The sequence below is a fragment of the Bison bison genome, unplaced genomic scaffold (assembly GCF_000754665.1).
Source record: "Bison bison bison isolate TAMUID 2011002044 unplaced genomic scaffold, Bison_UMD1.0 scf7180017864533, whole genome shotgun sequence".
Taxonomy (NCBI): domain Eukaryota; kingdom Metazoa; phylum Chordata; class Mammalia; order Artiodactyla; family Bovidae; genus Bison; species Bison bison.
In genome coordinates, this window is record NW_011495082.1 from 10,453,666 (window position 1) to 10,476,436 (window position 22,771).

Consider the following 22,771-nt stretch of genomic DNA (forward strand, 5'->3'; position numbering starts at 1 on the left):
GGCTCTAGGTCAGTGATCACACCATCGTGATTATCTGGGTCATGAAGATCTTTTTTGTACAGTTCTTCTGTGTATTCTTGCCATCTCTTCTTAATATCTTCTGCTTCTATTAGGTCCATACCATTTCTGTCCTTTATCGAGCTCACCTTTGCATGAAATGTTCCTTTGGTATTTCTGATTTTCTTGAAGAGATCCCTAGTCTTTCCCATTCTGTTGTTTTCCTCTATTTCTTTGCATTGATCACTGAAGAAGGCTTTCTTATCTCTTCTTGCTATTCTTTGGAACTCTGCATTCAGATGTTTATATCTTTCCTTTTCTCCTTTGCTTTTCGCTTCTCTTCTTTTCACAGCTATTTGTAAGGCCTCCCCAGACAGCCATTTTCCTTTTTTGCATTTCTTTTCTATGGGAATGGTCTTGATCCCTGTCTCCTGTACAATGTCACGAACCTCATTCCATTGTTCATCAGGCACTCTATCTCTCAGATCTAGGCCCTTAAATCTATTTCTCACTTCCACTGTATAATCATAAGGGATTTGATTTCAGTCATACCTGAAGGACTGCAGCCTACTAGCCTTAAATACAATTTTAAAACTTACTGTTACTGCCATTAGTCATTAGAAGTCTTTCATGATCCCAGGCCTTTCCTTAGCTTTGAGACCTGCATTGTTTCTATCAGGCCAGTCAAGCCTTATTTAGATAAAGAAATGCCTAAGTTGCATCCTCCAGGCTTCTGTCTTATCACCAGGTTGTGAAACAGCCAACAGGGGAGTCTGGCTCAGTTTGCTGTTGTCTCCCCAGAGCTGATCATGGGCGGATTTAACAATCCCTCAGTGACAACAGGGGATGGTGCACACTCCTAAACATGGAGGAGTCTGCTCCTGGTTACAATCCCAGTCCTCATAAGAAGCTTTACAAAGTCTGTATCTGGTGGCCTCGTGGGCACGCTGCCCTCTGCATGCCAGCCTGGGTGCCAAGCCCAAGTATCGCCCTCTGTTAAGGGAGCTGTAGTAGTCAAGGACTCCAGTCCTCCTCTCCCAGCAAGCTCTTCACATATTTACATTCCTGGGCCTTCTTATCTGAGGTCTTGGGCAGCTCGGCCAAGGCCTCCTGATGGGGGCAAGAGGGGGAAACCTTGAAAACACCTCTCCCCACTCTGACTCAGTGCCCAGGACTTCTCCACTCCCAGCCTTACCCATCACCCCCACCCTATCCCAGAGGCTTGCATTGGCTCCCTCAACAGCGAGACAACAAGCCCCCATGTCCATACTTTTAACCTGACCTTCAACTGGTGCACCTTTCCATGGTGGGGGTAGGGGGGATGGATCAGGGAAAGTTGGTGTTTTCTCTGGTTTTAGACTCTGGCTTACACCATCATGGTAAGTCATTGAAGGCTTAACTCTTTCATTTTTGGTGTGTTACTTTAAAGCTGCTCTGACTCCTAGAAGCTTAATATGCCTTCTCTCTGCTCAGCTGAGCTCCTGGCAAATGTCAGGCTTTAACCCAGGGAGTGACTGATAGAGCCCTTGGAAAGACTCTAGTTCAGTGATTCTCCAAGGTTCAAGGCTGCTTGCATCATAATCACCCGGTACACTTGCAAATAATGAAAATTCTTGAGTCCCACCCTGAACCGACTGAGCCAAAATACTTGAGGGTAGGGAGGGATTTTATATTTGAAAAAGCTATCCAGCCAGTTTTGTGTTACAGCTACAATAATAGGAGTTGAAAGAAAGAATACAAGTATCTATCTAATTAAGGTAATTAGAAGTCACTGGGGTCAGAATCATGGCGTCAGAATAGGGAGTAGTAAAAAGCACATTAAATTATATTCTATTACCAAGGACCTGTGTGACCTTAAGCAAGCCACTTCGTCTCCCTGGGCCTGAATGGACTCACCTCTAAGATGAGAGGTCGAGTATGACAATCTGACCTCCAATCTGCCCAGGATCATATATATTCTCCTTCATTGTAGATCTCGTATCCACAGTGGCCATCCCACGTTGATGAATAATTAACTAGCTGAGCAGAAATGGCTGTTTTCTCCATGTGGAAACTAATTCTGGCCTATATAGCATGTTATTGAAATTCGTGCTTCCTTCTAGTCTTTTAAAAGGAGTTTTAGGTCAAAGCCTCTTACCAAAGGTGGTCTCACTGAGCTAGGCTGTGGGCCACATGCCAGTTTACCTCTTGGACTCTCGTGTGTGTGTGTGTGTGCACGTGTGTGTGTGTGTGTTGGGATGAGGATAGGTACCAAGGAGGTAAAAGTCATGGTCTTGATAATCATGCTAATCAAACACGAAGCAGATTTCTATAGTTAGAGCATTGGTTTTTATTCCCTTGCAGGTTTTGTTTTATTTTTGATTATTTTCTTTTACCTATTCTTTGCAAAATATCCAAAGAGGCTTCATTGTCAGGCAGTTAGGAAAATTAAGGCTATTTCTCTAACAGAGTTATTTTTCATTTGAGTGATTGCATTTCATAAAGTGAAAGGGACCTTCTAACAGCAGTGCATCTCATTCCTGACAGCCTTCCTCTGTTAATTAGCATCTCGCTCCTCGATGGCATCCACAATAATTAAATTTTTTAAAATCTGCATTGGGTTGCTAATCAAGGATATGTTTACAGAAAATAAGGGCTTTGGAATTAAACATTGGAATTAAGCATTGCTTCTAATTAGGAGAATGTAGGTAAAGTATTCTGGAGACAAAATTCTAAAATGAAAAAGTCTTAGAGGCTACCTGGTTTAGCCTCTAATCACAACTAGGAAAGCCTGGATGTTAAAGATTTTAGTTAAAGATTTCTTGGTTACATTTCCCAACCTCTCGAAGCCTCAGTTTCATCCTTAATAAAATGCAATTAATAATTTATATGTCACAAGGATGTTGTAAGAATTAGAGTTAGCATTGTATATAAAGAGATTAGCACAGGTTATGGCCCATGGTAGTAGCCTGATAAATGCTGAATGCTGTTATTCATGATAAATTTAGCCCAGAGTTGTTCTTCATTCTCCATAGTTGTTACTTAAGGAAGAACACATGGTTAAATGATTCTCCCAATCGTGTTTGTCTACGGACTCTTCTAGAAATTCTGGCATTCCGATTTTCTGAAATAATCATCTGGTATAGACAACTGAATAGAGCAAAGAAAACTGTCCATCTGAGAACAGACATCTCAATAATTTGTATGTACTTTGGCAGGAAGTTTATAAATGTTGAGTTGGATTATGTCCATCTTACTGATGACTGAATCAAAATGAAAGGAATTAAATTCTTATGACGTGCACTAGGGAGATCATAGACTCTTAATGTCTCTCAAATCATGAGCAGCGTAAGAATCTGATGGAACTGCAAACCATTCTCCCCAAAATGCCAGACACACACTCCTAAACATGTCTGCATCTAGTCGCAAAGAAGTTCTTGGGCCCCGTATGTTTTGTAACAATCCGTGGGGCCCCTGCTTTATAAAGTAATCCATTAGGAATCAGCTGAGATTAATGGGCTAGATCATCCTTAGATAATTTTCTCTGTATACCAAAAGAGGAGCTTTGAAATTTTAGAAACCAGATATGACAATTTTAAAATTTCAGTTCTTAGTCAAAATAACATTACATCTGTTCAGCTAGATGAATGTTTCTACTATTCTGGTCACTAGACAAGATGGTTAGGTCTGGCTGGTTATATTTGTACACATCTGATAGGTGTTGGATAGGGAAGACAAGATCTTTAAGGATAGTTTTCTTCTAAAAGCTCCCTGGAGCTAAAACTTATATCCTAAAATCATAAATAACATGATCTTTTTTCCCACCTGTGTAACTGCTTGCCTTCATAAGACCTTACTTCTTCCGCTCTGGACCTCTTCCCACCAATCTCAGCAATTCATGTTAGATGATCTGTATAAGCTGACACCTTCAATTTCAAATTGGAGGATCCTTTTAAAAGGAAAAGGCTAGAAAAAAATGATCTGATCTGACCCCTCTATTTTATAGATGATTAATTGAGCACTCAATTGGAGATTACTTTGCCTAAGGTCACATAGCTAGTGGTATGCCTGGGACTTGAAGCCAGGTGTTCCCTGCCCTTTTCACTGCTTAGATGGTCTTTCCTTAAATTTGGCTTGGGGCTGCCGATGCTAGTCTTAGCCCATGCCTATAGACTTTGCTCTCTGTCCATCCTCTACCTGTTGAAACTGAGCTCAGATTCTGAGCACAGCTTTTCTGCTGGACCCAAGAGCTTCAGATTTGCTTGTTTCTGATTGAGCATCTGGATTTGCTCTTCCCTAATCAGATATCTTTCCAGCTCCTCCAAGTAGGTCGGCCTCACTCAGCCTGTCTTGCTTAGCTGCCATGGCCATCATAACCGAGATACCAGAGACTAAACCGCAACTCCACAGGTGGTCCCAGGGCTCCTGGAGTGATGCTGGGCTCTCTAGCAACTGCACATCTTTTCCAGCTATGGCCCAGGCCAAGGCACTCTGTTCTTCTGCTACCGTGAACCTCATCTACTGAACGTGACATGAGGGGACTGCTTTGTCTTCTCTGTAGAGAATATGGATGTTATTCTAGGGTAACCTGCTTATTAGGAAGATTAATAGTAATCTGTAAGTTTAAACACTTCCTCTATCACTCAACCATAGCACCTGACTTAACATTTAAAGATTTCTCACCACACAACATCAGAAAGCAGAAGTAAGGATGAATAAAAAGGTGTGGCCATATAGTGTGAGACAGACTTTTTTTCCTCTGTATTAAGTATTAGACTATTGAATAACTATTTTGAAGGGGAAATATTGCTAAATCCCTTTTTGGTAGCATACACTAAGATAAATTCCAGGGGGATTTAGAAAATAAATATCTAATAAAAGACACATAAATGTATATTTATATAATTTGGGGTTGCAAGGATTTTCCTGAGCATAAAAAAAAGGGAAAAAAAGAACTTAGAGACTGATAAAGGTAACTGTATACATAGTAACTTCATTAAATTAAAAATTACATGTAAATAAAATTAAAAGATAAATGTCAACTAACTGAGCATTAGTAACTTTTCTAACTAAGACCATAAAACAAAATCAAGGTCATAAACAGCAATCACAGATGATAAATGGCAAAAGAATATAAAATATTGAGCTTCATTAGTAATGAAATAAAAGCATATAAAGATGAGATGCCATTTTCACCTATCAAAGTAGCAAACATTTAAAAGATAAATATAGGTTTGATAAGGCTTTAGGAAACTGGCAGTTTCACACATATATTGCTGATGGGAATATAAAATGGTACAGTCTTTCTAGACTAACTTGACAATATGTATCAGGATCATTAAAGTAGGCATTCCCTTTGACGCCAAAATTTCAGTTGTAAATGTTTATCTTCAGGAAATTATCAGAAACAGTAACTGCTATCAATGGACAAGGGTGTTTAAGCACAAATGGCTTTAGTAAGATTTGCATTTACATAATGACTCCCCTTGTGGCTCAGACGGTAAAGCATCTGCCTACAATATGGGAGACCCGAGTTTGATCCCTGGGTCAGGAAGATCCTCTGGAGAAAGAAATGAAAAGATAAAAGTCCTGTTTTTAATTCTTATGTCCCCTGATGTGTTTTGTCAGCTTTATGACTGGGCTAACCCTAACCTAAAAAGAAAAGGGATAGTTTTAAAAACATGGTATTCCTAATACTACCCACAGGAGACTATCTGTGGGTAGTCTCGGTGGGAATAACCAGAAGTGAGAAGGCCTTAGAGCTGAGTGGGAGGAGGGCATGCGTTTCTAAAGGTCAGGGAAGATTGATTTGGATACAGACGGATGAAAAAATTTACAGAATAGTGTGTGAATTAAGATCCCAATTTTGTAAGACAAGTGTGTGCATGAAACCTACCTCGAGATGTTAACTGGAAGAGAACTTACTATTTTTGGTAGTTTTCTACTATAACTGTATATTCAGAAAAGAATATATGCTATTTAAAAAGAAGGAGAAGCAGCTTCTTACAGGTGATTAGAAGCTTTCTGGGCCTTACTTTGCTTCCAGGGCTAGAGCGAAGATGCCAGCGGCCAGGGGTGCAGAGGCTGAGGTGCCCGTATGGGTCTCCGTGCAGTCGTTGTGCAGGTCAGCGCTCGTCTGGGGGGTATCAGGAGAGAGAAACGTGGGAGAACATGTGAGGCGTGTGATCCTGGCCCTGGGGGTTAACCCTACCAAGGGCTGCATCTGCTCTGATCAGGAAGCCCAGCTGATGCGATTCCCTACTTCCTCTTCTGAACCACAGGCGGATGTTTGCCATCTGCTGATATTTTATCTCCCTCTCCTCTATATGCAACTTGTCTATAATTCTGGCATCAGAATGCCTTTTCTGGGGATGAAGTCCTCCCACTGTGAATTTTTTTTTTTTTCCTCTACTGAGATTCCCAAATGAAACGCTGTCTGTAAAAAAGGGACTGTTTCAGAATCACTGTGAATCATGCTGGCCCATTAATCATCAGGTCCATTGTGTTTGGCCTGGCATATTTAGAAATTTTGCCTCATTCCCAGTTCCCCATTGCCTTCAGATTGACATTTGCCTGCCTCTTCAGCAAAAGGAAGTTGTGCTGATTTTGGCCACTTGAACTACTTGTGCAAAACGTGTTGAGTGTGTTTCACTTGCACTCACTGTTGATGTCTTCTGATGGCCAGGAGTTAGCATCATATTTTCACTTTGAAAATGGTGAGTTTTTCAAATGAAAGTGTGCTAGACACAGATCTGGGCTCAAATTCTAAACTTGCCACTCAGTAGATGTGTCCCATGGGCAAGTCACTTGGTTGTCCCTGTCTGTCAAGTGAGGTTGACATTTCTTGACTCATATTCTGAAGCTGAAATGAGATCCTGTCTGTGAAAGCAAATTTTCACACAATGCCATTGCACGTAAGGAATTACCTGGGCTAATTTTAGCTTACTGAAGAGGTTGCTGAAATGAAGGGAAGAAACCAAAAAGACTTCCAATTAGTCTTCCTTAAGGACCACTGTATTGTTGGTTGAACCAGAAGTTGGGCCAAAGGACTGCTAGCAAGACACCCACCCAGGCTCTTGCACTGTGATTTTCAGCTAGAGATTTCAATGTGTGGGAGGGAAGTGTAAAAAACTAATCTGTTCCATTATCACCTCCTTTGGCTTCCCACTTGGAGTCGCTGAATATCTCAGGTGACAGTGGCTGTGCTCCTCCAAGGGCTGCGGAAGCAAGTTTGCCCTTTTACCTGTTGACGCGAGTAAGCCCCCAGAGATGACTCTGCTGAGGAAGAGGTTTGCGTAAGACAAAGGCTGTGTTACTGCAACTGTCTCAAATAGACACCACCAGCTGTCTCTTCTATGGCTGGTGTACCTAAAGAGGGATCTTTACAAAGATGCAAATTCTTCCTCCTGCTTCGGAGCAGAGTGGCTCAGATGAGGGTCTGTCTATGAAATGGTGACTCCGTGATGGACAACAGGCCATTTTTTTTGAAAAGCTACTCTGGACACCCCTGGGATCATTAAGAGCTGGAGGCTGTGCATGCAGGCAGGACACACGTCTCACAGGCTCCTTTCAAAGGCTCTAAGTTATCTCTGCTGTCAAGAGGCCCTGGGTGGAATGTCACCATCTCTTTGAGTAATTGAAAATACCAGAATGAGAGGCAGGCCAGGGCTTCCAAGTTGAGACCCCAGTTTTACTGTCTTAACTAGAGTAGGTTGCAGAGACAGAGTTCTAGAAGAGTGATCCTGCATGAAGATCTTAGTTCTGACAATTGTGTTGAGATGTCATTAATATGAATTTTACACACATTCCAAAGGCCAATTATTAGGGGGTTGACCCACAATCTAATTGGATCTTGACCTATTATTTTATTAAGGTCTACATGCTTTAGCTAGTTGGTTCTTCTCTGTGTCAGAAGTTAAGTTTGAGGCTTTCCATTTTTAAATTAAAAGTGCCTCTCTTTATTCTCAAAGCCCCCGAATGGCCCTTCATCATCATGCCCTTGAAGGGAAATCCAATAATTGCCCTTGGCAGTCTGACTCATGGAAGAGAAGGCACAGCCAAGCGTGGGCTGGAGATGCTCTCTGAGCATATAACCTTCCTAAGCTGCTTATTCAGATGCTGAGAAGTTCACCTCAGGGGAAACTTAGGCTGTTATTTTCCTGTAGGTCATCCATTCTTAGGAGACACAGCTGGTGCATGCTCCATACTTTTATCGTCCACTAAAGGGCAAGTCAGACATTCTCCCTGCTATTAGAGGATCAACAAGTACAAGGATGATAAGCCCCCACAACCCTAAAATCTCCTTTAAGGCTGTTTTCAGGGAGGCATCACACAAGCTAAAGAGCCATTTAGAGTCTTGGTCGTTGAATGACAAGTTGGTGGCTTCTCAGGGCTGAGTTTAGACATGACCAAGGGGCAACAACATCTTAGCAGATGTATCATTATCCCTGAGAGAGAAGACTTCCCAATACATACCCACCCTTCAGGTGAGTAACGTGCGAGTCTCCCTAACTGAGACAGGAAGCTTAAGCAAATCCATCTGACCCAAGGATCCTTTGGAAGGCGAACTGTGCTCTCCTACCTAAGCAGAGAGAGGCAGACAAAAGCAGCTTACGATTCGCTGGTCGGTGTAGTCCCCACTGCTGTACGAGGTGGCCAGCGTGGAGGAGCACTTCTCTGCGTACCAGGGGGATAGGCCTTGCTGCGAGGCACTGCTGATGGAGATGGTATAGATGCTGTCCGTGTACCCGTCGCAGTCACAGTTGTCTCCCTGACGCCCCCCGTTCCCGGAGGCCCAGACGAAGATAGAGCCCTTTCCTTGTCTGCCCTAAAGGAAAAGCCAAAATTTACCATGTCTGTTATCATCTGCTGAGATTGCTGTCATCGCCCAATAAAATCCCCAAGAAGTATATAAATGCATGCATGAAGTTCTCAGAGACAGGAATTTGTGATCAGTTTTGTCTCCAGGTCCTCCAGCAGGAGGACTCTCCCAAGACTGTGTGTTATAAGCCCCTGGTGGGCTCTGGCATGCTGGTCCTCCTCCATCCTCCTCTCTGGGATGGTGTGGAGTGAGGACTTTTCTTTTCTTTTTTTTCCTTATTATGTGGATTCATAATCTGGCCTTTAGCACTCACTCATTATTATTATTAGTATTTTGGCCGTTCCCTTGGCTTATGTCACTCCATTTGAGTCTTTGAACTTCCTCTCTTCATTTCTGGTTGAATCTTCTGGCTGACTGATAGCGTGACAAAATCAGGCATTATTCAGATCTGCTTTGCAGCTGCGTTAAAAGGGACTCTTCAATTGAATGGAACTCGTCAAGGCTACTCTTTCTATGGTTTTTCAATTTGTGCTTTCCAAAGTTTCTACTTTTGTTCCATCCTGTGCAGAACTAGGCCTTAGAATCTTGGCAAGGATGCCCTCAGCCCCAGTTTTAGAGCAACACAACCAAGGCAGAAGTGTCCACCAGGCACGTGTAGAGAGGGAGGCGGCACGCTCCTGCATTGAAGGCGCCTTTTCAGAGTGTCTGAAAGAAGTCTGGGGAGTAGTTTACCTAGGGTAGACATTCAGAAGCAGCAGGAAAATGAGAAAGGACCTATCCAGAGTACTTTTTTTTTTTAAGTAAATATTCTAAGAGGAATGAATATCTGTTGAATGTCAGGCCCAAATGGGGAAAACATTAACTTCCATCTCTCTGAAGAATGATTTGGGTCTCTAAATGCAGTTCAAATTATTAACAGCAGCAAGAAATTCACAACCATTTCTTTGCACGTAAGCTAAGTGTTCTTCCCTTCTCTTCCTTTTCCAGTGGTCAGCTTTCATTTCAACTGGGTCTGTGTTAAGCATCTCACCTGTTTGACACCATATTCAAAAGCCTTCTGGGCCAGTCGACCAGGCCCCTCCACGGTTTTCCCATCATCGTTAGGGCCCCAGCTTGCGCTGTAAATATCCACATGCCCAGGATTAAATCCAATTGAGCTGGCTTCAATAGCATCGGTCACAATGCCATCTAGCATTCTTATGCCTGAACAGCAAAACAGACAAATACAAAATATGTTGATGTCAGTGTGTGCATGCAGGATGGCACAAGGCTCTTAATATTTTATTCTTCAAAGGACTATCCAAAGAGTCAAAAACAGGGTAACCATTGTATGTCCCAAATGCCTGTGACCCAGCTGCTAACAGCACCATGGGGAGATACAAGCCACTGCCTCCAGAAGCTTTCTTTATCTGCCTTTTAGAGGTAACTATTTGTGCTATGCAGTGGGCATGGTTGTTGTCGATTATAAAATGTCATGGGCATGTAGACACTGCTGTACTTAAATTGGGTAACTGACAAGGACCTACTGTGTAGCACAGGGAACAGTGTTATATGGCAGTCTGGGTGGGAGGGGAGTTTGGGGGAGAGTGGATACATGTATATGTATGGCTGAGTCCCTTTGCTGTTCATCTGAAATGATCACAACATTGTTTGTGAATTGGCTCTACCCCAATACAAAATGAAATGTTTTTAAAAAAGCTAAAGTATAATCAGTAAGAATAAAGGCTTATTTTTCCACTGGAAAAAAATGTCTCCCCTCCCCCTGCTGACCTAATAAGCTGAAAATGATGGGACAGTTTTCAGAAAGAGGCATCAAACAACCCTCTGTCAACATGCCTGCTTATGACTATCCCATCAACGGCTGTGGCCCAGCCAGCGCTTTACAAAGGGCTCTGTACGGGAACCTGTGCAGCTTGAGAAGACCTACCTACAAAAGAAGACTAACAAGTAGGGAAAGAACTCCTGTTTCTAAGCACTGATTGAAAATAACCCAGAGGCCATTCTTTTATGTGTTTGCTAAGAAACATTTGCAAAGGAACATGCTTCCTTTTCTCCTAAATAATTTCAAGGATGAAATCATTGCCATGGATTTCACTCCTGAGGGGGAATCGTTTTTCATCCGGAGAAGGCAGATGCAGTGGCTCATTGTGCTTTCCAACAGGCTGTCGCCCATCATCAGACTCACGGACGCAAGAGCCAGGAAGGCAAAAGCAGTTTAGACAGATATCGGCAGCTACCTGGTTAGTGCTGGCTTCAGGCTAATGATGCGACGGAGTGCACGGCCTCAGGTTTTCACATGACTGTTTACGATGGAGCATGGGTAAAGGAACGTGGAGCTGACATGACTAGTAGAAGTCACATTTATTTTTTTAAGAAAATTGTTTAAAATGCATTTGGGGGGAAAAAAAATCTCAGCTTTACTATTTGCTAGCTCTATGATCTTGGGCAAGCCACTTCTTTGTGCCTCAGTTTCTTCAACTGTAAAATGGGTTTGATCACAGCTCATGTGCATTGAGGATATATTGTATGCAGTTACCATTACACAGGCCTTAAATGTGTGAACTCATCTATCCATATGAGAACCATTTGAGGCGGATGCTGTAATTTTTCCCAGGGAGAGAGACTGAGGTCAGAGAGGAACGGGGACTTGTCCAAGGCCACATGGCTTGCAACTGGGACTTGAAGCCCAGAAATCTGGCGCTCAGATCCATCCTGTTAACTTCCAGGATGTAGATCCTGCCTTGGGAGTTAAATGATGGACACACAGTAGGTGTGTTTTAGTTTCCTTGAGGATCTTGCTTCTGATTCCTCCTTTGTAAAATGAAAGGGTGAGATGATTCTCTCACAGACTATAGCTACTTTGTTCATCACTCCTTAGAAAGGGCTTTCTTTTTTCTAGGTGATAATGTAATTTGTGCTCCTGCCTTCATTTTCTGTAGATTAACGTGTCACTTTGACAACGCTGGCATCAAAGGAATCAGGAATGACACCTAAAACCTAGGAGTATGTGCTGTGTTAGTGAGAGATGCATTCTGTAAGCTAGGATGTATATTTATTTGATTTCTGAAAAGGATTACAAAACCACATTCAAGGTATGCTCATGTAGAGCTTGAAAGAGTCTCACCATCATGGCCATGTTCTACAATGAATCTTTTTTGTTGTGATTTTAGAAAGCAAATTAAGTGCAAAACCAATAATGTCTCCATGAGCTCCAGAGGAAAGGCTAGTGTGAAGAGGAGAGGCAAGTGCTTTATTCTCTCTGATCCCCTGCAGATCCAGAGGAACCTGGATGGCAGCAGTGGGCTCTCTTGTCTTCACGTCGGTGTCAGCCAACTGACACGGCGGCAGGAGGTTGGGGGTGAGGGGAGAACGAAGTGCTCCTTTCAGGGTCCTCCCTGCCTCGAAGCGGCTCCGCTGCTGCACTCCGGGCCCCAGCTCTTGTCCTGTGGCTGTCTCATGTGGCCACAGCTTTCTCTTCCCAGGTTCCAGGACTACTTCCTCCCCCAGCTCCACTAGGTCTGAAGGTGGTAACATCTGCTTGCAACAGCCACTTGTTCCCTTGGACTCTTGTAAATAGTTCCTTTATCAAATTGTGCTGATGGAACTTACCGTATGCTTACCCATAAAGACATTGAAACAACCAGAGATTCTAAATTCTTGCTACTACAGATAACCTTTGTCTTCTTTCTGTGATACATATGCATTCTTTTTATTTAATTTTTGACTGTTCATTGTGAACTGAAGGACTACAGAACCGAGAGGCAGGGAAAGTCTTTGCCTAAATTTACCTTTTCCTTCTGTTCTCTTAGCCAGAACTCAATAACAAGCCCTTCTAAATCAGAACACAGAGAAAATCAGATTTGCTTCGAAAGCTATTCAACATTTCCATCCCGCCCTCTCCTCCCCCAGAAGAGAGGTATGGGCTTTATTCGGGTATCATTTTTTGAGAACCCAGATCCACTGATTTGCAGATTTCAAATCACACTCAAGCTCTGTAGTAAATTTTGCATGGGCTTCACTTCTCCCTCTGGTTGTTGAAAAGTCCCCTCTGCCCACCCCATTTACACCAGTTAACACAAGACTCAAAGCGCGAATCTACGGGAACGACCCTCTGCTTTACCTCCAACTTTGGAATTGTATGCAACTCCGACCCCACACTTGTGATTATTTGCTTGCATCGCAATTTCTCCTGCACATCTGGTTCCATGTCTGAGGATGAGAAAATAGAATTTATAAAATGTAAATGAGGGCAAACATTGGTTTTGCATACAAATCGATGGTCCATGGATATACTAACTTTTTGTCAGCCTGTTGCTGGTTTTTATCCCATCAGTGTTAGATGACGTGTAGATAGGTGAAGGGAACAAGTACCGGAGCCCAAGTATATGAGTTTAAATTCTAGCTTCTGCTAGGTATATGACCTTGGGAAAGTGACTGGTCCTCCAAAAGATGTGGCATCCCATGAAACACTAAGTATTCAGAACACTTAGAACAGTGGCTGGTATACAGAAAGAACCAGGAAGTGTTAGCTATTAATACTTATTATGAGCAGCTCTGACACTTTGAGAAGCCACGTGAAAGAAATGGTTTCGGTCCCATGCTTTTTGGTGTTGAAGTGACCCCTTCCCTCCCGCTCCCCCACTAGTGACTTCCTTGGATTAGGTTAATCTGGACCAGTCTTAAGGGGATATGTAGAAGAGCCCCCTTTCAAGGCCTCCTCTCCTCTTCTAACCATACACCAGACTAAAACATCTGAAGGTTTCCTGGTCCCAAGGGGATTTCGAAATTTTTAACAAGGCACTCCAGGCTATTTGGGATGCCAGGGTGCTCCTGCAACTCTAATTGGGACCAGAAGCCTGAAAAAGACTAGTTTTGCAACCAGATGATGAAGGTAATTTACGATTTCAGAACATTTGGGGGAAAAGAAAATCCATCTTAAACAGACCAAAGTATAAAAGTATCATTTCTGAAATTCTAGACATAGTGATTATCTTTTCCTGTCACCTTCCTGACTTGAGGAAGGTAAATAAGTTGAGGGAACTTTAATGTGAAGTTGGTTGCTTCATGATTTTATTCCATTGTGAAAGCTCCCAGGAGCAGCACGAAGGCTGTGGACACCTTTGGAGGAGCCGCTGACCACATATGCTGACACAGAGGGAAAAAGAGCAAGGGTTAGGTCTGAGCAAATGTCAGCCAGCTCCTTCTGATTACTACTCTACTGGACATCTATTTAGGCCAGAATGAAATAGAAAATTTCTGAATTGACTGGTCTTTTAAAATAAACCAGTTTCACTTTTCTTTTTTTACCTAAAATACCAAAGATGATTTCCTGGTCTCCTTCCACTGAATGATGGCCTCCTTTATGTTAATACTGGATAGGAGTCCTAAGTCAGAACAATGCAATTCACAGTCTTCCCTGATGTAGCAGGCACCAACTTGTTTTCGGTCTTCCAGCATTGTCCCATCTGGGGAAGTAACCCTCAGCCATTCCTTGTGAGTCTCTATCATGAGACTTGTCCTCCCAGACATCTTTCAAGAACTGATGCTTAAGTGCCTTGTGAGCCTTGTGGATCTTGCTATGAGGCATTCTCTGTTGAAAATGAAGCTAAGGGGAGGTGAGCAGCGCCAGGAGATGGAGCTAGAGTAATTGGTGTCCTCAAGGCATATTATTTGAGTTTCTGGATCTTGCCATGCCTACAGCTGATCATCTCTTGGGTAAAAAATATTTTTAAACCTCCATTTTACTTAATTTTCAAGTTAGGATTCTCTCACTTGCAACTGAAGCTGTCCTGACCAATATACATCCATTCTCTGCAAAATGCATGCATATTGAACATGAAGAAGGCATCTTATGCTTCTTTGGGGGCTTAGCCCTCTCTACCTTTGTAGAAGGGAAAATTCAGTTGCCATCCTCTGAGAAATATGCTCCCAGAAGTCACCGTCACCTGAATTTCTGTTCATACAAAATGGAAGACAGGACCCAAGATAGCAAAATCTCCAGGTGGATAGATAGAACTTACAGAAGCAGCCTGTGAGCAGACATCTGCAGCATTATACCTATGTCCTAAAAATGTTGCGGCATGACACTACCTATTATCTCTCTTTACATACTAAGGACTATTTTCTTTAAAAAATGTAGGATCATGTACAAATAGGGATTGATATCTTTTCCTCCTCTTATCCTCACTTCTCACCTCTGTTCCTTGAGAAAAAGAAGACTTTATCAAAGTGCTTCCATGTCATTCTTTTTAGACCTATGGCTTTCTTCCCTTAAATCAGCCTCTGGGGTAAAAGCAACCTCTATTATCTTAGAACAATGGTTGTAACTGGCATTGAAACAAATTTATGTTTAAAAAATTATTTCAGAAGGTAATTTAAAGACTACCACGGCACTTGTTAAAATATCCTTGCCATATATGTTATATAGCTAGAAAAATAATCTGAAATTTTTGTTGAAATATTGATTACAAATTCATGCTAGATTACTAGTAAGAGTTACCTGTAATTTTAAGATTTTGTTATTTAGTGATGCCTCTCTTGATTTCCAGAGGAGAATTCAAACGCAGCTTTTATTAACTTCATTTACATAGTAATAAAGAACAGCAGCAACACAGATCGTTTGGAGAGATAAAGCCCTTGGAACTGGGAGATAATAGGTCTCTAACTGCTGTGAAGGCCAAAACAAAATGGGGCAATTCATTTTCTAAACCTAAGGGATTTATTTCTGACACTATGCTGGAAGGGTAACTAACTCTATTTTTTTATTGTGCCTTTTGATAAATGATGGAGATGTTAGCTTTTTGGTTGATAATCAAGAGGACCCTGAGAGATAGTTGCTTTTTGTGTAATTTTCAAATAGCAGATTCCGAATTGGCTCAGAAAATTGACTTGTCTCTGCTTCTGCTCTTATCAGATATTATCCTTGTCATGCTTTTTTCCTCACTGAAAGGAGTTCTACCTTAGTTGCTAAATGAGAAGCCTTAATCATCATTATCATAGTACATGTTTAACTTGTTCTATGTACCAGACACTATCCAAGTCAATTATATATATAAACCTATTTAATCCCCACAAATCCCCAATGAAATAGGTACCATCATTATCTCTTTGGTTGTTGTTCAGTCGCTCAGTGGTGTCTGACTCTTTGAGACCCCATGGACTGCAGCATATCAGGCTCCCCTGTCCTTTACCATCTGCAGGAGTTTGCTCAAACTCAAGTCCATTGAGTCGGTGATGCCATCCAACCATCTCATCCTGTGTCATCCCCTTCTCCTGCCTTCAGTCTTTCCCAGCACCAGGTCTTTTCTAATGTGTCAGCTCTTTGCATCAGGTGGCCAAAAGTATTGGAGCTTCAGTATCAGTCCTTCTAGTGAATATTAAGCATTGATTTCCTTTAGGATTGAGTGGTTTGATCTCCTTGCAGTCCAAGGGACTCTCAAGAGTCTTCTCCAACATCACAGTTCAAAAGCATCAATTCTTTGGTGCTCAGCTTTCTTTATGATCCAACTCTCACATCCATACAGGATTACTGGAAAAACCATAGCTTTGACTATACAGACCTTTGTCAGCAAAGTAGTCTCCCTGCCTCTTAATATGCTGTGTAGGTTGGTCATAACTTTTCTTCCAGGGAGGAAGTGTCTTTTAATATCATGGCTGAAGTCACCATCTGCAGTGATTTTGGAGCCCAAGAAAATAAAAGTCTGTCACAGTAGATGATAAAACTGGTCACAAAATTAAATAATTTGCTCATGGTCACTTAGCTATTAAGTGAAAGATCTAAGATTTGAACTAAATCTAACTGTAAAGTCTGTGCTCTCAAGTGTTTGGCTCTGCTGCCCTAACCCTATGCTATGTGCATGGTCCATGGTCTGCTGTGCTCTAGAAGCTCACAGTTTTCAGGCACAAATTAAATAAAATTGTATAGGCTGCTATCTTGGGGCCTTTGAAACTCTGTGAATTGGCTATCATCAGTACCATGAGTTGCAAATCCCTTTTGTTTGGCAGTGGGAAAGAAGGACACCTGAGTTCCCCTTTTCACAAGTACAAAACTCCAAGAATATCATTTCACCAGGTATTCACCTATCACGCGTCTGCCACACAAATCATCACCCATGTTGGATCCTGGACCAGACCCAAGGCACTGCCTAAGCAAGAGGCTGGGCTGACACCTCCAGCTAACAGTGTCCTCAGCGGAACCCATGTGGGTGGGAGCGGATTTCCCTCTTAGTCTTGACCAAGGGAAAGGAATGAGAGTTGTCGCTTCTAGTTCATTCTAGGAAGAGTGCCCTTTTCTTCTCAGCACTTTTTGCCCATTTCCTAAGGTAGTTTCTTTTAGGAGAGTAGGTAAACAGGGACCTTGTCACCTTGTTTTGAGACAAAATTAAAAAAAAAAAAAATAGAGGCAGAGTGAGGTGAGTGACTTCCTCAAAGCCATCCTCCTTTCTGGTGATTGTCAAAGCTCTCACTACCAGCCAGGCTAACATTGCAAGGTCCTGCTGTAAAAGGATAGAAATTCCTCCTGCTCCCACACCGCCCTCACTCAGAAATATGGCTGAACATTTGTCTGGGGAGTCCTACTCTAAGCTTCTGAGACATCCCACTTTCCTCCAAGGGGACCTCCCTCATAGTTCCTATTGTGTTGTTAATGGAATATTCTAACCTGTAGGGCTGCTTGCGGTTGACCCCTTTAAAAAATAAATGCTAGAAGAAATAAGTGGTACTGAAGGAAAGTAAATGGTGCCTCCCCAAACCTCCCCTTCCCCCCGAGGGAAGAAATAACCACCCAGAAGTTGAAGCCAAGTCCTTGAGCTCCAGACTCCCTTCCTGGGGTTTGTGAGCCTTCTGGAGGAGGACAATCCAGTGTAACAGCTTTCAGTCAACAATACCACACCAGCCACGTGGGAATTCTGAGACAATCAGGGAGAAACTGAGAGGGAAAGTGAAAGTGAGAGAGAGAGAGAGAGAGAGAACTGATTGACCCAAGTTGGATACTAATCCAAGAGGGAGGAAGAAAGGAAAGGGAAGTATATTACATGACAGACACAAAGAGCTTTTCCCTGCTTGCTCTTTCCACCCCATCTACCCGCGCCCCCCACCTTGTAGCAGTACTCATTTTGCCTTGACTTTTTTCTCTTTTGGTATGAGTTTCTTTTGGGTGAAGCAAATGAAAGAGTGAAATGTCTCCTTCAAGTCTGTGAAAGATGTCTTTATGCACAAAGATGAGTTTTCCCATGGGCATGGACATGGGGCTGTGTGCCTAGAGGGTGAAGTTCCTTTGGAGCTAAGAAAAAAGGCTAAAATGTCTCCTGCCTTTGGGTCTTCATTTGCCTTGTTGCTTTGCCAAGTCTGGCTCTTAGCCTCACTCATTACCCGGTGGATACTCTGGAGAGTTAGTTTAGGGGTCAGAAGATGTCCTTTGCCTCTTCCTTTTAGCTTTAAAATACCCAGAAGAAACTCTGGAACAGACTAATTAGCCCAATGCCCTGGAGACTGTGTTGGATTTGAGGGCCAAGCCTTATGGTATATTTCTCTTGTCTGGTGTCTTTTCACGCTCTTCTGAGGGGCCTAGGAAGCATGGTTGTGGCTACCATAAGAAGTCGTAGGGATTTGTTATTTTGGCCATCTGTATTTCTCTTCATGGCTAGCAACAAGCATGTTGGTAATAGTAAAAGATCCATAGAGGAAGTAGGTGCAATGGTAATGGAGTGAAGATTTTTATTCTTTAATGCTTTGGACTGCAAGCAAATCAAACCAATGAATCTTAAAGGAAATCAGCCCTGAGTATTCATTGAAAGAACTGTTGCTGAAGCTGAGGCTCTAATAAATACTTTGCTACCTGTTGGACGGCTGACTCGTTGGAAAAGACCCTGATGCTGATAAAGACTGAAGGCAAAAGGAGAAAGGGACAGCAGAGCATGAGATGGTTAGATAGCATCATCAACTCAGTGGATGTGAGTCTGAGCAGGCTCTGGGAGATAGTGAAAGACAGGGAAGCCTGGTGTGCTGCAGTCCATGGGATCTCAAAGAGTCAAACATGATTTAGTGACTGAACAAGAATAAATGTCCCAAATATTTCTTCTAAAGCCATAGATATTCAGTAACATTTTGAGGGGAACATTTCACAGTATAAGAAGAAAGTTTAATTGAAATATAGTCCTATAAGCCAAAAGGAATATAAAAATAAAAGCTTCTGTTTCCTGTTTTAAAAGCAACAACATGTTGTAGTATGGATGGTGTACATGAGCATTTTCTGAGAGCAAAAATATGGATCATAGTTATAGTGTAATTTTCTCAAATAAGATGAAAGCATTTTAAAGCACTTACCCCACCCCCAAATCCACATTTACTTACTTGTTCTCATTTGTGGGATCATATCGGGGAAATGGATCATGGTCATTATCGTTAAAATCATAGCTGGCCTCTGGATCCTAAACAGAAAGCAAAAATTACACTGTAGCATCAAAAAAAAAAAAAAAGCAGTGTTTTCCAAGTCTTCTTCAGTTCAGTTCAGCTCAGTCGCTCAGTTGTCTCTGACTCTTTGCAACCCCATGAATTACAGCACGCCAGGCCTCCTTGTCCATCACCAACTCCCGGAGTCCACCCAGACTCATGTCTATTGAGTAGGTGATGCCATCTAACCACCTCATCCTCTGTCATCACCTTCTCCTCCTGCCCTCAATCCCTCCCAGCATCAGGGTCTTTTCAAATGAGTCAGCTCTTCTCATGAGGTGGCCAAAGAACTGGAGTTTCAGCTTCAACATCAGTCCTTTCAATCTACCCCTGTCCTATTCCCATCCTGGCTGATGGCTTGAGAGTCTGCAGTTTAGAGTTTCTGGCCCCGTTTTTTATCATTCATCATAGCCAGAAACCAGGCAGAGATGACGTGCACAGAGAAGTGAGCCAACAATTCTCAGTGAATGTTTCCAAACCTATAGAATCTCATAGGCTATTAGAACAGGAGGAGTCAGAGTTTACTTAGTTCAATCATGTCATTTTCCAAATGAGAAAATTGAGGTCCAGAGAAGTGGAATGGTTCAACTGGCTCCAGAGCTACTTAGTAACACTTTGACACTCATCTTTCCTAAGGATACAGGTGTAAAGAGCTGGCTGTGGGGTGGGGCTCAGGTCTACAGTGAGCTCCTTCAGCCACCCCAGTTACACTAAATAGACTTAAAACAGACTGCTATTCTCTGTATTTCTCTACTGCTTCTGCTTAGTCAGTCCTGTCCGACTCTTTGTGACCTCATGGACTGTAGCCTGCCAGGCTCCTCTGTCCGTGGGATTCTCCAGGCAAGAATACTGGAGTGGGTTGCCATGCCCTCCTCCAATAAAGAAGGCTGAGTCCCAGAGAACTGAAGCTCTTGAATTTTGGTGCTGGAGAAGACTCTTAAGAGTCCCTTGGACTGCAAGGAGATCCAATCACCTTTTAATAATTGTGTCACCACTCAGGCTGTTCTTTATGTTTCTCTGTCTTAATAATTGCTAATCTTTTTTGTCTCTTTTCCACCCCATTTCCTTTGCTCTTCAGCTTTAGAACGTTGGTTGAGTAGAAAGGCTGGCATAAAGACAGGGGGTAGTATTCAAGATAAAACACAGATCTTTAAATCAAGACCTGAAATATTTTTAATTCATTAGTTTGCCTGTGCTGGGTCTCAGGTATGGCTCATTGGGTCTTTGATCTCTGTTTCGGCATGTAAGATCTTTTAACTGTGGCCTGTGGAATATTCATTTGCAGGGTGTGAGCTCTTAGTTGTGGCATATGGGATCTATTAATAGTTCCTTGACCAGGGATCGAACTAAAGACCCCTGCTTTGGGCACATGGAGTCTTATCCACTGGACCATCAAGGAAGTCCCCTAAAGACCTAAAATATTATGGAGAACTTCATAAACAAGTAAATAATTTACTTCCCATTTTTGGTAAACTTTTCTCAGCTTGTCATTTTTGCAGTATGAAGTACATGCTTTGATTTGCATGGATGGAGTCACGTTCATATAACTTCACAATGTGAGAGCTATTGACCCACAGGGAATGTGAGGAGGATGACTGTGAAAATGATCTCAGACATGAGGCTTGATCTGATTGCTTTCATGTTCCCCAGTACTGAGTGGCATAGAATTTGAATGGCTTTTTAATAATCTAGCCGGTATAAGTGCCTCCTCCAACCCCAACACACATAACTTTTGTACAGTCCTTGGCTTCAGTGAATTCTTTCAAAGTCTAGTGATACAAAAAAAAAAAAAAAAAAGAAGAAGAAGAAGAAGAAAGAAAGAAAGAAAGAAATTTATGTGCACTGGCAGAGGGGTGAGGGAAATAGCCAAAGCTTGGCTCATCAACCCCAGGGCTCACTCAGAGCACCTCCTGCTTGAGGGAAGTGAAGCCTTAACTGTATGTCTGTGTAGACAGCTCCCTAAGCTGCAGCAATAGAAGGGCTTAGACTCACATAGTTGGCATAGATGTCTGTGTGATTCCACTCCAAGCCATCATCCAATACAGTGATAACAACACCTTTGCCTGTGATGCCTTTTTGCCAAACAGGTATCACATGGAGATCCAGCTTGGGCAGGGTTGCAGTCATCCTTGTATCTTGCTGGTGAAAAAGAACAAAGAAGCGTTGGTAAAATCATTTGCTGCACAATGAGAACTGAAGCTCCAGTCTTGAGACCCATCTTTCTTTTTCTGGGGGTCATTCTATTCTTTAGAAGCAGGAAATTAGGTGAAATAAAAGACAAAGTTGAGGGGAGGACCAAGTGAATCATCATAGTTCTGCTCTTTTTCCAGTTGTTCCAATGGAAAATCACTCGAAAAGATGAATCACCCTGTGCCCCTTGTCTTTGAGCTGTGTGGCTTTGAAGAAGTTTATCCCTAAGTTGCTTTAATAACATGCTCAAGCTTTTCATCTACTGAAGCTTTATTTGCTGCCCCAAGTTTCCATCTCCCCCAAATCCTAAACCTCCACTGCCACACTGAACATACTTTATTTTGTCTGGTTCACAGTTACTCGTGGATTTACAGAACCTGGAATGCCCACGAAGCTGTAGTCTTACCAGGACTTGGAATTGAACTGCCTGTTTCCAATTATAAGTTATTTAGGGAGTCAGTATCTGTGAGAGGTGATTTAGGATTTTTTTTTCAGGTAACTTTTCTGAGAGTTACAGTATGTGGGGCTGTAGGGAAGAGAGATTGGACAGCAAAGGAATACAGATATGAGCACATCTCCAAGCATTCAAGAGAGATGCATTAGAAGAAAGCCAGGTTTTTAGTGAAGGGATCAACAGGAAACTTACAAATGACAGCAATCAAAAGTATCAATGAATGCATTGCCCCCTGGCCGATGCCCATCAGAAAGAGGAGGAGCAAAACCAGAATTTTCTAGGCCAACATGAAGCTGAATCCCAGGAGGCTGGAACTGCACACAGATTGTTGGCCAAAGCCAGAGAAGGACTCTCTGTCAGTGGGAGGAACAATCGGAGACTGTGGCTGTTAAGAGTATGGCCTCTGGAACTATGAACTATGGTCCCACCACAAGAATCATGTGATTTTTGGCAAGTTATTCAACTTGCCAATGTCTCTGTTTCTTCATCTGTTAAAAGGGAATACTTATTATATGAACAACAAAATGTTGCGTGAGAACTAGATGAGTTAATTCATGTCAAACAGGATAGTATTAATATTTGGCACATGGTAGATGCACAGGTGTTAACGAGTGTCTTCTGCAGCAAGCAAGTATCACTTAGGTTAGGAGAGTTTCAAGAGGAATTGATCTCCTTTCCCATCCTTTCTGCAACAAGGACGTCTAGACCTCAGCTTATGGTTCTCATGAAATTTTATCTTTTACAGTATTCTCAACAATAAGCACATCTATTCCATGTGTTACTACAGTAGAGGCTTAATGTGAAAACAGAAGGGAGAGCACTCTGCAGGCAGGCAGGCAGGAGCATGTACAGTTTCTCCACTCACTGCCCACATTCCTGTA

At 42.4% G+C, this 22,771-nt stretch overlaps 1 protein-coding gene across 1 annotated transcript in view; it reads right to left on the reverse strand.

Moving 5' to 3' along the window:
- PCSK1 (proprotein convertase subtilisin/kexin type 1) overlaps nucleotides 1–22,771 on the reverse strand; it is a 46,270-nt gene that overhangs the window by 15,681 nt on the left and 7,818 nt on the right. The window contains exons 4-9 of the mRNA XM_010831952.1: nucleotides 21,239–21,385; nucleotides 19,148–19,224; nucleotides 12,918–13,006; nucleotides 9,828–10,000; nucleotides 8,591–8,803; nucleotides 6,012–6,112 (exon numbers count right to left, since the gene is read on the reverse strand). Of these exons, the coding sequence (XP_010830254.1) occupies nucleotides 6,012–6,112; nucleotides 8,591–8,803; nucleotides 9,828–10,000; nucleotides 12,918–13,006; nucleotides 19,148–19,224; nucleotides 21,239–21,385 (800 nt within the window). The remainder of the gene's footprint in view (nucleotides 1–6,011; nucleotides 6,113–8,590; nucleotides 8,804–9,827; nucleotides 10,001–12,917; nucleotides 13,007–19,147; nucleotides 19,225–21,238; nucleotides 21,386–22,771) is intronic.